Source organism: Pelobates fuscus, chromosome 4, assembly GCF_036172605.1.
Source record: "Pelobates fuscus isolate aPelFus1 chromosome 4, aPelFus1.pri, whole genome shotgun sequence".
Classification (NCBI taxonomy): Eukaryota; Metazoa; Chordata; class Amphibia; order Anura; family Pelobatidae; genus Pelobates; species Pelobates fuscus.
In genome coordinates this window covers 311,481,056-311,499,264 of record NC_086320.1, presented here as the reverse complement: position 1 = coordinate 311,499,264, position 18,209 = coordinate 311,481,056, and the positions used below count along the sequence as shown (strand labels likewise).

At 37.2% G+C, this 18,209-nt stretch overlaps 1 protein-coding gene across 1 annotated transcript in view; it reads left to right on the top strand.

Moving 5' to 3' along the window:
• The window catches only part of KCNH8 (potassium voltage-gated channel subfamily H member 8), a 461,858-nt gene that overhangs the window by 405,807 nt on the left and 37,842 nt on the right, over positions 1 to 18,209 (top strand). Inside the window, exons 9-11 of the mRNA XM_063452300.1 lie at positions 115 to 314; positions 1,495 to 1,744; positions 6,976 to 7,190. Of these exons, the coding sequence (XP_063308370.1) occupies positions 115 to 314; positions 1,495 to 1,744; positions 6,976 to 7,190 (665 nt within the window). The remainder of the gene's footprint in view (positions 1 to 114; positions 315 to 1,494; positions 1,745 to 6,975; positions 7,191 to 18,209) is intronic.

Below are 18,209 nucleotides of genomic sequence, written 5' to 3'. Positions count from 1 at the left end.
AAGTAACCAGTGAAAATGTCCTTACTTAAAAATTCTAACATCTTTAGCGGTTTTGGAGGATATTTCAATGTGATTGTTTTTTTTAATCTATATTTTTATCATCATATTTCACAGCCTTGATGCATGCCCTGGTGTTTGGTAACGTTACAGCTATAATACAGAGAATGTATAACAGATGGTCACTGTATCACACAAGAACTAAAGATCTAAAAGATTTTATACGGGTACATCACCTGCCACAGCAATTAAAGCAAAGAATGCTTGAATATTTCCAGACCAATTGGTCAGTCAATAATGGGATTGATTCTCATGAGGTAAAACTAAATCTTATATATTATTGTCTTTTTTTTTGCATGAAACATCATTTGTACACTAAAATGGCTTCTTGTTTAGATAAACATTTTGTATTTTTTAACATAATGTTTTTTTGTTTTTTACTTTTTTTTGTAACACCTGCTTTAAACCCCACTAGAATTTAGAGATTAGGAGTGATGATAACTTAAAACTAAACAATGAGTTGTGATAACTGGCTTAACACTAATGTGCTTGAAGTTCTAGACGCATTAGCGTAAGGTTTAATGAAGTTATTTTACTTACCTTTTTGCTTACCTATCCTCCACCCACTGCATCACATACGAGACATGACCTTCTATGCTGATATCCAATCCAATGCTCTTCATTGAGGACCATTGGGTTCCAGATGTGCATCTTTGGCAAGTTCTGTCCGTGCTGCAACTTTCTCTATAGGAAAGGACTGAATCAGTGCTTTCCTATGGGGGCTGCAGTCATGTGATGGGTTTTATCCCTCTAGTGGCAGTTTTTATAACATCACTAGAGGTGTGCATAACCCTGCAATGTAAACATTGTGGTTTCTCCAAAACTGCAATGTTTCACATTGCAAGGTTAAACATACAAGACCACAGCACCCAGGTCACTTCATTAAGATGAAGTGGCATGTGTGACTTTAGTGGTCCTTCAAAGACAAAATTAAAACATGGCTGTCACTTTTTTGTAGCTCACTCTTTGCACCCATAGGCAGAATTCATGTGAGGGAGGTTCTTGTTGACTTAACTCCTGGTTCATCTTAACGTCCTCCAACTCTTTGACTCTTCTGTAACCTAAACCACAAATTTTTCCAAGGTATTATCAATCCTTTATCATCTGCAGCATTTTCTAATAAAATTGTGTTGATCAATTTTTATGCATGCTAAATAAAATGTGAATGTTTTTTTACTGTGATATTGAAATACGTAGTTCATTATTGATAAACTTTGAGTTCCTTAGATTGTTTATTCTCTCGGAATTCATATCTAATACAAATGCTGATTGTGTTTTTATTTTTGTTTGTTTGTGCTGGCATATAGATGAGCACATTATAGCTAACTGCCAGGGTTGTTTGTCACTAACAGAAACAATTGAGAACTCGAAACTCACAATGAAGTACTTGTAAGTTGAGTTCTATTAATTTCCATTATTTTTTTTTTCCTTTGACAGCTTTTGAAAGATTTTCCAGATGAGCTGCGCTCAGATATTACCATGCACTTGAACAAGGAAATTCTACAACTTTCCCTTTTCGAGAGCGCTAGTCGCGGATGCCTCAGGTCTCTATCTCTGCATATCAAAACCTCCTTTTGTGCTCCTGGAGAGTACCTACTACGGCAGGGAGATGCATTGCAGGCAATTTATTTGGTGTGCTCAGGTTCTATGGAAGTTTTAAAAGACGGAATGGTCCTAGCTATTTTAGGTATGTTGCTCTGTGCAAGATATCCTGAAGGTATCTCATTTGGATGTTGTTACTTGTCATTGTTTGTTACTTTGAAGTAACAGTAATTAGCGTCCAGAATAATAGTAATTAGAAACTCAATCTGTATTCACAAGTTCAATCTGCATTTCTTTTAAATAAAATTAGTCAAATTACAAAGTGAATTCCAGTTTTAAAAACAGTAATCTGGTCTCTAAACACTCAAGTTAATAAAATGAATATATTTTCAATAATCTTAAAGAGCACTCCACAATGATATTCACTATTTCTTTTACTAAATAGGATACATTATTAGAAAAATATTGTACATTAACATAACATTTTTTTTTACTTTATTTTTTTTTTTTTAAGTCACATCTCTGCAATTAGTTCAAAGACTGAACATGAATGCCATGGCTTGGTTCTTAGATCATTTAGAAAAGGACAGATAAAGAGACACCGGATAGACATTTATTGTTATTCTTAAAGGGCAAGGGTCATCAAGTTTTTACTTCTCATTTTGAAAAGTGTATTACATATAATGGATCTTAACGATTTGTTTAATTATATGTATTGATTTTTTGTTTTGTTTTTTATTTTTATTTTTAAAATGTCCCTTTGTTACCTGGCTGAGCAGTTATTTTGTGTCAGATTCTACTGCTGTTATCTGAGCAACTGCTGCTCAACCAAACTTGTCTCCTGCTCTGATTGCCTTGCGTGGACCTATAGGCAAGTTATGTTGAACAGTAGTTGGTTAGATAACAATAGAACCTGCCTCAACATGGCTGTTCAGCCAGATAAAAAAGTGAAAAAAATGTTTTATTAGTTTTAAATTTTTTTAATAAAAAGTCTTAATAAACAAGAAGATATTATTAGTTAACAGTTGTCCTTTAATAGCAAAATTACTAATATTTAAAGTAAAGTCAAAGAGAATGTCCGGTGTTGTGCTAAAATAGTCATTCTGAAAAAAACATTTCCTAAAATTTGAAATTTACTTATAAAATTCACATTAGTGAATTCTGTGCATGTGCTTGCCCTGCAGTCCTGGCTGCTTGGTCAGTACACACAGTGCTATCTGTGGTTGTATACACTTATAAGGAAGTTATTATTTAGATTGGTTGAGGTATGGAATTGGTTGATGTATTCGGGCGTATAGTGGAGTATTTTGTTTGTTTTTCAATTTTGTTTTTTTTCATAAACTACGAAAAAACATGACAGAGAAAATAAGGTTGCTTGGGTGTTTGAATTAAAAACTACACATAAATCATCATCTTTATGACCAATTTTATTTTAGAAACATTACTTGGCTTCTAACAATAAACATTTTTATATAGAGTCCAAAACCAGGAATTTAAATGAAATAATATACAAAAACATATTATACATATGCATTGTATCAATTACACTGCTTGCGCCTCAGTATCTGTAGGTACGCTGTTGAATCCTCCAATAAGAAAATAGTTTGAACATATTCTTTAGCATTTATACACTAAACAAAGAGTTGTCGATTTATTGATGATTTCAAGGAACAATTCAGTGAAATTCTTTAAAAAAAATATTTTTAGTAATCTATTGACTTTTTGTTAAGTAATTTTGTAGATATAACCCCAATGAAAATATGCCTGTATTTTGTTCTGTATGTATTCCTTGGGGGGGTATATGAAAAAACAGCTTGAAAAAGCTGCAGACTTGTTGTTGCCTTTGCAAACCCTTACCTTCGTCCCCATTATATACTTTCAGTCTGTGTGTCAAGGAATACTCTAATCAGAGGCTTCTCATTGAGGTGGAAAAGAATTGTTGAGTCTTTATCGTTGAATAAAACACTGAAAATCCTCTAAAACGTTAAACCTTTTTTAATGGGATAGCCTGTTTTCTTTCAAATATAGATACATTACATTAAAACATTGGAAAATGTCATTATAATCCATTTCACACAAGGCAGGGTCAGGGCAAGCATTGCAAATATAATGAGTAGAAATAGAATCGCTGTTTAATTTCAACCCTTCTGTATACTTTCTCTGTGCTTACTGTCAAGTGCAAAAGATACAGTTTATAACAATGATTGACAGGGGGCTAAGATGGAGACGTCTAGATGTAGAATAAAAAGGTGTGGATTTCTTCATTTCATTTTATTTTTCACACCGCAAAAATAGATATTTGTTAAATGTAGAGGATAAGTAAACACAATAATAAAAATCCTGCAAAGTAAAAAAATTTCTTGGCGCTTAGCCTATATTTTCAATTCCCTCATTAAATTTATAGAATACACTCTTCAGTCAATAGAATACATTAAAGTTAGTAATCTTAGCTGTTTTCATAAATATTTTGTTAAGTAATGATTAGTTTTTCAACACAAGCCTTTTATCCTTCTTTCCCAACTGTTAAAATTTTACTTTTGCTATAAAAATTACCACTGTAAACGATGACTAGTTATTTCTACATTAGAAAAGTTCTTATTGATTATTATTATTATTATTATTATTATTATTATTATTATGGTATTATTTATATAGCACCAACAAATTCCACAGATCTATTGATCTATACTCATACAATGCCCATGCAGTCTTTCTTATGGGTTAAGCTCAGCAGCACCATAAAGCTGTGGGAACATCATAAATGTGACTGTCTAGTATGTGCAAAGCTCACTGCTGAAGATTCAAATCCTGCATATTTACAGCCAAGAACCTTTTCTATTTTATTTTGTTTTAATTTTTATTCGAATCTTTACATGTGTTTCTAGGTATTATTTCATGATATTGGCATCATCTAGCCACTTAGTCCTGAAATGCTTCTTTAACTCTGGGAACATCGAGTAATTATTCCACTGTGTTCTAAGGGGAAATTATTATTCTGTATATCAATATTAAACCTATCTCTTATTAAGGAATCTATTCATATGAGATGTATTAACTAGGAATATATTTGTTATGCAACATATTAATTTTAGAGGCATTACTGCTCCTATAATTTGTGAGCAGCATGAGACGTGTTATATTTTCATGTAAATAGGTTAAAATACACAATTTCATTTTCTAAAAGTAGCATTAGTTTCATGCTTGGCAATAAAATGAACAGTCTACTACTTGACAATTGGAATGAGACCAGTATGTGCAGTTCTCCAAATATTTGCTTCTGGAAGTAAAGAAAGAGGATAGTGGCTAAATGTACATACATTTTGCTATCGTTATATGTACTGGTTAGAGGTGAAAGCTGCTCATTATTTCTTTAGCTAAGTTACTGTTTCAGACAGTTTTTAAGTGCAATCAAAGCAATTTGGGAATAGCTTAATAGTGAAATGGAGACAAAATCTTCGCTTCACAGAATAATTCTTGCAGTATTTTATATTACTGTATAATTTATGTTTATTGTTATATAAATACAATCCACTATATAATACTTACAATAAAAATCAAAGAAAATAGTTACTTGCCCACTATCCCAAATCCCTATGCCCATTTAAATAACTGGTGGATTTTCTAGTATTAATCCAGTGGCCACTTGAGTGTAAGTTAACGTGCCACGGCAAGGCAAATCTCTTAGGTAAGTCCTACACTAACAATTCACCTTGCTTCTTTCAGTTTCGGGTGAAAAAAAACCTCTGATGAGACAGAAAGGGGTATTTTGCTAAACCCCTACTTACTTATTAACCCTTATTAAGGACCACTATAGGCACCCAAACCACTTTAGCTCAATGAAGTTGGTCTGGGTGCCAGGTCCCACTAGTTTTAACCCTGCAGCTGAAAACATAGCAGTTTCAGGAAAAACTCTATGTTAACACTGCAGGGTTAATCCAGCCTCTAGTGGCTGTCTCCCTGACAGCCACTAGATGCGCTTCCGCGATTTACACCAAGTAAATCACATTTATTTGATGCTGGGCATCCTCACGGACCTCCAGCATCAAAAAAGATCCCCATAGGAAAACACTGAGTAATGCTTTCCTATTGGCGGGTTTCAATGTGCGCGCACCTCTGGCCACGCATGCGCATTCGGCTCCACTCGGGAGCTGACGTCGATGGAGGAGGAGAGGTCACCAGCGCCGAGGGAGCCTGGCGTTGGATTAAGGTAAGCAAATAAATGGTTAATTAACCATTTATTCACAGCGAAAGGGGCGCCAGTCACCGTTTTAACTACATGTCTGGGGAAATCAACAATATAAACAAACAAAACTTCTTTGCAAGAGAATGTCACAAGTATAACTACAAAAGAGAATAAAATACATAAAATATTTTAACCTTTTAACTTCATGAAAATACATTTGAATGGCATAGTTTTGTATATGATTAAAAGGTTAATTTTCCTTTGTCCTGAATCTATCTTTAAACAGTGATTTTATATTTAGGAAAGCTTGTAATGTGTCCTGCATTGGGAAATTAAATATAAAAACAGAATCAAAGATAATGGTGAGTTCAGCTTGCTTAACTCCCTGTTGGAGATTCATTGACTTGAATTTGTGAGACTGCACAATCCATCTCTTCTCTCTCATGCAGTTTTCAATTTACATTTACGTAAAACATATGTAATATTAAAATGATAGCAATTCCAGTTTCACCAATTGCCATTTTGGCACATGAAAAAAATTTTTTTTTACAAATATTATGCAGGGAAATAATAGTTTAACATATTAGAGAAACTAGCTATTTTCTCAAAGTTTTATAAATACTTGCAATTCATCTGATTTTCATTTTTGTTCTCTTACAGAATTATTCACTAAAGGGAGAATTCAAAGTGAATTTTAAGGGGACACTATAGGTACCAAAACAACTTTGGCTTAATAAATCCATTTTGGAGTACAGATCATGCCCCTGCAGTCTCACTGCTCGATTCTTTGCCATTAACGACTTACTGTCCATCTTGCCAAAGTTACTTTTAAGTGATACCTATCTAAAATATATTTAATTTTGCAATATTCATTTGAAATGTGAAATAAAAAAATGGTTTACACTGATGCATTTATGCCTACAGCAAATCTTCAAGAAGATTAAAGGTATAGAAAAAATATTAACATCAAATTTCGGTTATTATTATATGATATGCTATTAGTCCAGCAGTATAGGAACAATACTAAAAAAGTTAAATATACTATTTTATATTTCCCTACAATGATGGGGTTATGGAATTCTGTATACTGTTTAAAAGAAGACCATTAGGACATGCTTCGACAGATTTGCTTTGATAATGTGCATCTTGTCTGAGAAGATTATTCTACTAAAAGGTTTTGTTTTTGCTTACAGGTAAAGGAGACTTAATTGGAGCAAATTTATCTATTAAAGACCAAGTGATCAAAACAAATGCAGATGTAAAAGCTCTCACCTACTGTGATCTACAATGCATTATCCTCAAAGGCCTTTATGAAGTTTTGGACTTTTATCCAGAATATGCACATAAGTTTGTAGATGATATACAGCAAGATCTTACATACAATCTCCGAGAAGGCCATGAGAGTGATGTAAGTGCAATGAAGTTTTGTTTGATTTAGAATACAGAATCCAAGCAATTGTGCCAAAAAGGGAACATAGAATTGATGAGAAGCTGTTTTTTTTTATGAGAGTAAATAAGCAGCTCAGTTTTCCATTATACACAAGAGATCTGACTAATCATGTGGGCTGGATCTTCTCTACAACAAAGTGGTGGGGAAAAAAAAAGATGTCAGAGGGACAGCAACTAAATGTTGATTTGATTAACAGATCAAGTTAAGTGCCCGAAAGAAAGAAAAAAGGAGGGGCAGTAAAACAGATACATTTCCAAGCAGGATTCTTCCATACACTTTGGTTTCAGCTATTGAGAGAGACAGACCAGCAGACAAGGATTGGGGTTTTATTGCTGTACCTGTGTAAAAGTAAGAGATAGTCTGTGTCACTGATCCTAGTGTGAGATTAGTGAGGTGGTTGGTTAGGCTTCTGTTGTACCTAGCCAATCAGTGACAACTTTAATTTACTGATTTAGATAATACAAGTAAACGTAATACAGTTTGGTGTTGCAGTAACTTCAGTGCCACTGATTGCTTGTGCATTTCAAAATGCAATATATTGGCTGCATTTTTTTTTGTTCAACTTTTTGTAGAAAGATTTTTTTTATGAGTGTTTAATCCAATATGTTAGCAATGAGGTTAGATTTAATGTTTTCATCCAGGTCCTCCATCTCCCCCCAAATCACAGGTAATAAAACACCGTTTCAAGGTAGGGCCAGTCCACCCTGTCAAATGCCTTTTCAGTCAAGAAAAATTGGAAGAGATCTCATTAGTATGAGCATGAAGTAGTAAGCTTAAAACATGTGTAGTGTTTTGTTTTACTTCTCGTTTACGTATGAAGTCCACTTGATCCAGGTGAACTAGCCCAGGGAGAAGAAGACTAAGTCATATAGCTCATATCTTTTTGAACAACTTTGTTATGAAAAATGGATATGGATCTATTGGATCTATAACTGTCACATTGTTCTCGATTCTTGCATGACTTGGCAAACAATGATATGTAGACTTTCAAATTGTCTGTGGGAATGTTTCCACCTTGATTAAGAGGAGGACAGTAACTCCCAAAGTCCTCATCTCTAACAGGCAAAAACAGACAAGGATCCAAACAAATTCAATCTTCTCCCAGCATTGTCACATCCTCCTGAAATGAATGAAGTTCATCTTCAATATTTTGCATGAGCATACGTTGATAAGTGTTGGGTAAATAAATGATCACAAAACAAAAACAATTGCAATAGAGTTCATTGCTTAGTGTTAGGTAAATAAATATTCACAAAAGTTTTTTTTGGTTAATCACTAAATCTTTAACAATGATGTATCTAGCATCTATGGAAACTCTTTGGTCAATAATTTGGAAGGACAAGGAGCATGACATCAGGATCGCAATACCTCTAGATTTAGTTAAAAGATTATTACTAAATTCCCAATGCATAATGAATATCATGAATCAGTGGAGCAGAAGTAATACACAAATATGAGTTTCTTGAAGAAGCACTATTGATGCTTTTAAGGATTCCAATCATCTGAGAGAACACATCCTTTTCATAGGCTGAACAAGCTTTATAGCATTTACAGATAGAAGTGTAAAATGTACCATAAGCATAGTAACATAATATAATACCTGGAGTCACATCATCAGGAGTCACCAACAATATAAGGCATCGACCCATCAGTGTGCAAGAATAATAATAAAAAGAAAAGTTAATTAAACTGTACAAAGTTAACTGTTGTCTGGGGGGGAAATTTAATTAGTGAAATCAAAACAAGGTAAATAGGTCAATGGACCTGAGGCGTAATCATATAGCCATATCAATAGGAGTCATGGGACACAATCCTTGAATTTGCAAAAGTGCAATATTTGATTTACTGGTAGAAGCCGAGCATACAAGTAAAGATTAAAATCAACAGAAAAAAAAGTGAGCATGTATAACTGGAGTGAAATAAAGGCCTGAGTAACCATTCCCCTCAATCATGCAGGGTGAATATGTTGCATATAGGGGTACTGGTCAGAGTTTTCCAGGTATGGGTGGTAATCCACCTGGGTTTGCAGGGCAATGAAGCAGGTGGAGTAGGTCTTGTGCCAAGCAGGGATGTTGGATCAGTAGGACATGGCCTTTATACAGGATGCGTAATCTGTGTTTGCATCCCCAATGGTATTTAATACATTTTTTGGTTAAAGCTTCTGTCATGTTTAAAAACTATTCTAACTTGTAGTGTAGACTAGAAAATGTCTCTATGTGAAGAGTTAATAGAGGATTTGTTCAATGTTCAATGTGTTCTATAAAATTCAACTGGGGTTTCTACAGGCCTACCTAAGTTCGAATGAAAATGACAGTAAGAATATGCATAATGTTTTCTTATCCCTCGGTCTCAGTTACACTCCTAATATAAAGGTTGCTTCTCCTCCCATGGTTATCCAAATCTTCAATGTATCTGTGGCAAGTTGTTGAAAGTGGGTCAGCTCTGCTCTGAACCTGTATCACCTACATCAGGGTAGTATTACCTGCCACTTTGAGGTCTATAACTCTGGCATTTAATTGTTAAAAACCTTATTTTACTTTCTCCAAGTCAGAATGGAGAACTGTCTCTAAATTGCCCAACACCAAGGTGATGGCTTTTTGTGTAGATTTTGCAATATACACCATATATCTGCGAGATTACTAGAGCAGTTGGGCTCATCTGAGCCTGTAGAAATTTCTTCCCGATCAAGCAGGGCCACCATCTTAGGTTGTGAGTTAAGCGTGAGTTAAAAAAAAGGTTTTATTGTTTAATTTCCAAGAGGTAAAAACACCTTTCCCTAATCTTTTTTCCTGAATTAATTCATCTGAAACAAAACACCCCATCAATGAATTTTGGATCTCCTGAACTAATAATTTATTTTGTTCTTGTAGACAAATTGTTTTGGGGTAACAAAATACTTTTGCCGTGTGCAAGTCTAGCTTGCATAGTAATTCTTAAAATGAGTTATGCTACAACTGTCTCTGTTTTGGTGCCAATTTGCTAGTTGCCTGTCAACTCATTGTCTGTTAATATAAAAGGCATTATGATCCTAATTGTGAAATGCTATCTCAAACAGTAGCTTCATACTGAGAATGATAGGTTATAGATGGCTGCAGCCGCCTAACTAATTGTTGAAGTGACAAAATATTTCATGTATAGTCTATCACTTGCTATGCTGAAAAAAAACCCATAGATTACTTTCTTGTGAAAACTACCGTATATTTCAACTTGATATACATGCAAGACACCCTTGACACGACCAGAGGAAAATCTTTCTTTGCTATATACTGAAATCCTATTTCTGTACATTTTGGAGGTTATTGGGCAAGCATCCTCTAGATCAGTGGTTCCCAACCCAGTCCTCAAGTACCCCCTAACAGGACAGGATTTAGGGATTACCTAGTTGTGTTTTTAGAAAGAAAAAAAAAACAACATGTTAGACACAATAGGGTAATCTGTAAATCCTGTAATGGTAGGATGTACTTGAGGACTGGGTTGGAAACCACTGCTCTTGATCCTTTTATTTTAAAACGTATGGTTTTGTGATGTATGAACAACAAAAGTACAGTTAAAAAATCCCAATGCAGTATTTAGTTCTGCTGTTGAACTGTGTACACCTCCATTTTGGCTCCTTATTAAACATCGTTATAAGCGCCACCATTTCCTTTCATTGAACATAGTTTGTGAAGGTGAAGAAACACAAACAAATTTTCTGTTTACCCCCCCCTAATGAACTGCCTGCCCTGGATGTGCGAGGAAAGAACTGGAATGTGACCTTAATTGCTAAATATTTCCTACACATTTAAAATATAAAGAAGCAACATATAAAACATATAAACATGCTTTATAGGTGATTTTCATTGTTGTCCCAGGGAGCTGATGGTTCCTCATTAATTTATGAGATATTGTAAATTCCATATGACGTTGCTTTCTATCAGACACAGGCAAGCTTCATCCACCAGCAGACTATAGCTGATACTAACACATTTGCAATACATTACCAAATTGAATTGTAATTATAGAATAATTTATCCCAAATTCTGTTTTGAAACATGTTCTACACTTGGATACTGTGGCTATAAAGAGGTAGAATATTAAGTATATGCTTAGTATGTCCCATAATATATATCAACATTGCTTGATATTAAATGCAAAGTTATTGTATCAACATTTATCAAAATTTCTGTGTTGTGGAAAATGTGTCGCATTTTATAATTGGTCTAAATGCAGAGCCGATTCTGGGCGAGTGTGCTGGGTACACAGGGCTCAGGCGCTCTGAAGAGAGAAGAGTGCACTGATATGCTCTGCCCACACAGGTTAGACTTGCCCCTTCTAATAGACTCCTTCCCTCACCCTCACCCAGAGCTGGAAAGCAAAGATAATGACATCTCCTGGCATTAGGATAGAGCTGACAAGCTATTTGAAAGATATGGCACTGGTAAGCTGTTTGGAAAGAGAAATGACACTGATTAGCCATTTTGGGGCAAAGATGGCACTGATTACCCATTTTGGGACAAAGATGGCACTGGGAAGCTGTATTGGGACAGAGATGGCATGTAGAAGCTGGGAAGCTTTTTGGTGGCAAAGCTGGCACTGTAGGAAGTGAGTGACTTGTTACCTGGTAAAGTTGGGGTGCCCAAAGAGGTGGAGTGGTTTCCATAGAAAATGGGTAGGGTTAGAATGGCTATGTTTGTGAAGAGGAGGAATTGGCAATATATCTACGATCACCAGAAGCGCAGAAATAAATATCCTTGCACCCAGGCATCAGTGACCCTAGGATCAGCCCTGTCTATATGAAATCTGAACTTGATTTCACAAATGTTTTTCTCAAAATAAATATCAACAATGATTTTGTGGAGCGCCTGCAAATTCAGAGCACCTGTAGATATAGAGAGCAGATTTAAAATTACCAGAGACTGCCTAGGTTGATTTTCTCTTAATTCGGCTCAAGAGATTAACTTGAAAGAAGCTTCGTCAAATTTGACATTGACTTTCTGAGAAACTGATCTACTTGAGCAATTTGCAATAACATGACTTGCTCTCCAAGTGAGTCCTTATTGTAGTATCTTTAGTATACGCTCACATTAAATGTATTGAACCTCCCTTGACAATTATTAAATTACAATAATGTATCCAGTAAACCGTGAGTTGTGAATAGACAAATGTATTGTGCATTTTAGGACAAAAAGGCAGTATTGAGTAAAATATAAAAATAAAAAAAGCTTTAAAGAAACTTCCAGCTAATATATTTAGCTTAATTTATCATCTGGTTGTCAATTGTCATGAACTCACCATTTAGTGAATAAACCAAGCTGACTTTACTAACTAAACTGGAAGCTGTGGATAATTGACAAGGGAATAGAAAGCTTTAAATTAAAAATAGCTACATTGGAAAAGTAGAATAGTAGAGTAGAGTAGAACCATTTTTCTACTTTTGCTATTTTGACCATTTCCTAATTTAATGATAGTCTTCTCTTCTCTGACCTACAGACCTTAAATGGCTGTAATGGAATCATTATTATATTTCAATATACTGAAAATAATGTATTTAAACGTAGTGCTATTAATAGTTTAGTAGAAACATTGCATGATCATTTGAGGAATTATACATGGTTTTAATATCTGGGAATATTATGATTTAAAAGTTACAATATATTCCTAGTTATCTGTAAAGTGTCAGTAATTATTTTTGTTGTATTCCTTGTTAATAGAAAAGCAATTAACCTTTTTAAAATGACCTTCTCATAACCAAGTCATGATTATTTCCAGCCATAACTGTGCATATATCGAAAGTCCCGCATAGGTGCCTAATTAGACGATATGAAATGAAACCTATTCTACATCATGAATTCAAGTAAAACCTGAAAAAGGAGTTGAATATTGAAATGTAGAAACTGAAATATCACATTCCGTGCACTTAAGATACTTATTGCACTTTTATTCATGGATTTTAGTAACTTATGTTGCTGAGACATTGTGATTATTAGCCTGTTATGCAAGCTTTTTATCTAGTGAACATTGTTATTGTAAAAGTATTGTATTATTCTTTACTTAGTAAGATAAAAATATATATTTCTTGAATAATAACCATAGTAAATAAGTATTTTATATATTACACAAAAGAATGCAGCAACTAAAGTATAGTAAATGTCCATTCAGTAGATTTAAATTCAGTAGATTTTAGTTAAAGTAGCATCACTAAAAAAAAACACTATTTATTAGATATACCAAAATGAAAACATGCATGCATTTAATTCTGCATTTTCTTTGGGATATATATAAAAAAAAATAAAAGCATGCAAAAGCTACAGAACTGCTGTCTGCAGCCTTTGAAAGACCTGCCCTCTTTCTCGACACAGACTTTCTTTCTGTGCCAGGGAATATCCAAATCCTAATAGACGCTACTCATTAAGAAACGTATGTCCTGGAGCTACAATTATGTCTTTCCTATGATTCTCAGTGAGCTGTAGCACAGCTCATTAAGAAGAGGGAAGGCAAGCTCGCATTAGCCCAGCGCGCCTGCCACTTCCGTTCTCACTAAGGAACTGACGGATGTGTTAGAAAAACCCCTGGCTGTCTGATTGATAACCGAGGAGATGTTTCTGTCCCCAATTGTATTAGTGCCAAGTGAAAAGCTTTGTGGGTGTGGAGTGGTCTTTTATTTCAGTGTTTACTGAAGTGACTAATGCAGTGCGGATTAGTGAAATAAACATACTCTCATCCATTGCACAGGGTGCCACAGGTACATACATGGAGGCAACAGAGAGGTGCAATACATTATTATTATTATTTTATTATTTATATAGCGCCAACAAATTCCGTAGCGCTGTACAATGGGTGGACTAACAGACACATAATTGAGATCAGACCACTGGACATACAGGAACAGAGGGGGTATAGGGCCCTGCTCGATGAGCTTACATGCTAGAGGGAGTGGGGTATAGTGACACAAAGGGTTAAAGTAGGGGAATTAAATAGTTTGTTAGAGAAGGGTTTATTGAGTGCTTGGTAGGTCATTTTTGACAGTTGCAGGAAAGGAGTCATGGGGTGGGGGATGAGAAGCCTGCTGACAGTTTAATTGATATGCTTTAATGATGAAGTGAGTTTTCAAAGATTTTTTGAAGGAGTGGAGGCTGGGTGAAAGTCTGATTGAGGAGGGAAGGGAGTTCCACAGAATAGGTGCAGCCCTGGAGAAGTCTTGAAGGTGAGCATCAGAGGTGGGGATCCGGGCAGAGGATAGGCGTAGGTCTTGGGCTGAGCGCAGGGGTCTCGATGGGACATACTTGTGTATGACGGAGGATAGGTATGTTGGAGCAGCATTATGTAGGGATTTGTAAGCAAGCGCCAGAATTTTGAATTGGGCCCTATATCTAACTGGAAGTCAATGCAGGGACTGACAGAGCGTGGAGGCGTGGGAGGTGCGACCGGACAGGAAAATAAGCCTCGCAGCCGCATTCATTATAGATTGCAGCGGTGCAAGCTGGGAACATGTAAGACCAGTGAGAAGGGGATTGCAGTAGTCAAGGCGAGAGAGAACAACAGCATGAACCAGTATCTCAGCCGCGTCTTGCGTTAGATATTGGCGGATGTGCGCTATGTTCTTGAAGACATGCACGGTTGCCATATTTTCTAGCAGTGTCATATGGGTGAGTGAACTGTGCTACAGAGCTACAAGCATTAACTCTTTGAAGGAACATGATCAAATTAATAATACAAACAAGTATAACTTATGCTTTAGAGTTTTCCTCACTATTTAAATGCTTGGGCAAGGGGGGGAGGGGGAGTATATTACTTACCTTATATCCTGCAGCATGCTGTTCTCACCCGTGCACTCCCCTTACCTCCTCGGCTGAGATCATTAACGATGATTATCTTAGCCATAAGTTAGTGCTTGTGCCAGTGGCGTACATACCGGGGTCGCAGGGGTCGCGGCTTCGACCCGGCCCGGCCCACCAGGGGGCCCGGCCGCCCTGCGACCCGGTATGTATGTCACTGGGCCAGCCTCTTCTCCTGGGGGGCCCAGGAGCCGGCCACCTCCGGGCCCCCCGAGGCTGGCCCTGCTGTCATCCGTCTGGCCGGTACTACGGGCGCGCGAGGGAGCACTGTCTCCTGGGTGCTTCCTCTTCAGCTCCCTCGCGCACCGCACTGATACCGGAGCCGGAAGATGACGTCATCTTCCGGCTCCGGCATCAGTACGCGGCGCGCGAGGGAGCTGAAGAGGAAGCACTCAGGAGACAGTGCTCCCTCGTGCGCCCGCCAGCCTGCCTGCCCACCGGGTGACCGGCCCCCCAGGAGCCCAGCAGCACCACTGGACCCCAGGGAATCCCCTCAGCTCTCCCACAGGTAAGGAGGCTGGGGGGATTTAAAAAAAAATGTGTTTGTGAGTGTGAGTGTTAGTGAGTGTGTGTTAGAGTGTGAGTGTATGTTAGTGTGTGTTTGTGAGTGTATGTTAGTGTTTGTGAGTGTATGTTAGTGTTAGTGAGTGTGTGTTAGAGTGTGAGTGTGTGTTTGTGAGTGTGAGTGTATGTTAGTGTTAGTGAGTATGTGTTAGAGTGTGAGTGTGTGTTAGAGTGTGTTAGTGTTAGTGAGTGGGTGTGAGTGTGAGTGTATGTTAGTGTTAGTGAGTGTGTGTTAGAGTGTGAGTGTATGTTAGTGAGTGTGTGTTTGTGAGTGTATGTTAGTGTTAGTGAGTGTATGTTAGTGTGTGTTTTTGAGTGTGAGTGTATGTTAGTGTTAGCGAGTGTATGTTAGTGTGTGTGAGTGTGTTAGTGTGTGTGAGTGTGTTAGTGTGTGTGAGTGTATGTTAGTGTGTGTGAGTGTGTGAGTGTGTGTTAGTGTGTGAGTGTGAGTTAGTGTGTGTGAGTGTATGTTAGTGTGTGTTTGTGAGTGTGAGTGTATGTTAGTGTGTGTGAGTGTATGTTAGTGTGTGTGAGTGTATGTTAGTGTGTGTGAGTGTATGTTAGTGTGTGAGTGTGTGTTAGTGAGTGTGTCAGTGTGTGTGAGTGTATGTTAGTGTGTGAGTGTGAGTGTATGTTAGTGTGTGTGAGTGTGTGTTAGCGTGTGTGTGTTAGTCTTAGAGTGTGTGTGTGTGAGTGTGTGTGTGTGTGTTAGAGTGTGTGTGTTAGTGTGTGTGTCTGTTACTGAGTATGTTTGTGTGCATCTGTTAGTGAGTGTGTATGTATGTCTGTCACTGAGTGTGTGTCTGTCAGTAAATGTGTGCGTCTGTTCATGAGATTCTGTGTGTGTGTGTCTTAAGCACTTACCTTTCTCCAGCGCCGGACTCCCTTGGCACTGGGAATCTCTCCGCCTCTCAGCTCCGAATACGCATGCGTGGCAAGAGCCACGCGCGCATTCAAACCGCCCATAGGAAAGCATTATTCAATGCTTTCCTATGGACGTTCAGCGTCTTCTCACTGTGATTTTCACAGTGAGAATCGCAGAAAATCCTCTAGCGGCTGTCAATGAGACAGCCACTAGAGGCTGGATTAACCCTCAGTGAAACATAGCCGTTTCTCTGAAACGGCTATGTTTTCAGCTGCAGGGTTAAAACTAGAGACCTGGCACCCAGACCACTTCATTGAGCTGATGTGATCTGGGTGTCTGTAGTGGTCCTTAAAGTGTATGTGTTTATGCATGCACTGGCGTACATACCGCGGTCACACAGGTCGCAGCCCTGCGACCCGGTGCCCGCCGCCATGTGTTGCGGCCCCTGCCCGCGCAGCGTAAGCGCGCGGGCGGGGGGGCCCACGGATCAGTTTTCGCACCGGGGCCCCATGGGTTGTGTGTACGCCACTGGCTTGTGCATAGCAAGTTTCAGTGCTGCACCATTCAATTGTTCTATATGAGCAGAATTTGATTGAATAGCTGAGTCGGCCTTGGGTATTCAGCGGACACACGCTTTAGTGACAGTAATAGAAACAAAGTTATATCTAGAAAACAGCAATGTTTTACACTAGGGGGCCTAAAAGAATAGAACCATTGCACCCATTGTGATGAAGTGATGTTGGTACCTATAGTGCTCTTTAATTATGGTAAAATCAAGCAAACAGAGGCCACATATTTTTGTCTGAGTTCTCTTACAATTCAGATTTATCTTCTATCCTATTGTATTTAACTTTAGTTGTCAAATATTTTTCCCTAATACTCTCTCCAAACAATCAACATACTCTCTATCTTCTATCTTCTGACCCAAGAGTTTTCATTCGTTCAAAACCATTTTTAAATTTTTCTTATTTCCATTACTTTTTTCTTCTTCTCTCTTGCACAACCCTTTTCCTGTTTTGTGTGGGTGGCCATGACAAATTACTGATAATGTTGAGAACGATTATATATATATACAGGGAGTGCAGAATTATTAGGCAAGTTGTATTTTTGAGGATTAATTTTATTATTGAACAACAACCATGAATGAACCCAAAAAACTCATTAATATCAAAGCTGAATATTTTTGGAAGTAGTTTTTAGTTTGTTTTTAGTTATAGCTATTTTAGGGGGATATCTGTGTGTGCAGGTGACTATTACTGTGCATAATTATTAGGCAACTTAACAAAAAACAAATATATACCCATTTCAATTATTTATTTTTACCAGTGAAACCAATATAACATCTCAACATTCACAAATATATATTTCTGACATTCAAAAACATAACAAAAACAAATCAGTGACCAATATAGCCACCTTTCTTTGCAAGGACACTCAAAAGCCTGCCATCCATGGATTCTGTCAGTGTTTTGATCTGTTCACCATCAACATTGTGTGCAGCAGCAACCACAGCCTCCCAGACACTGTTCAGAGAGGTGTACTGTTTTCCCTCCTTGTAAATCTCACATTTGATGATGGACCACAGGTTCTCAATGGGGTTCAGATCAGGTGAACAAGGAGGCCATGTCATTAGATTTTCTTATTTTATACCCTTTCTTGCCAGCCACGCTGTGGAGTACTTGGACGCGTGTGATGGAGCATTGTCCTGCAGGAAAATCATGTTTTTCTTGAAGG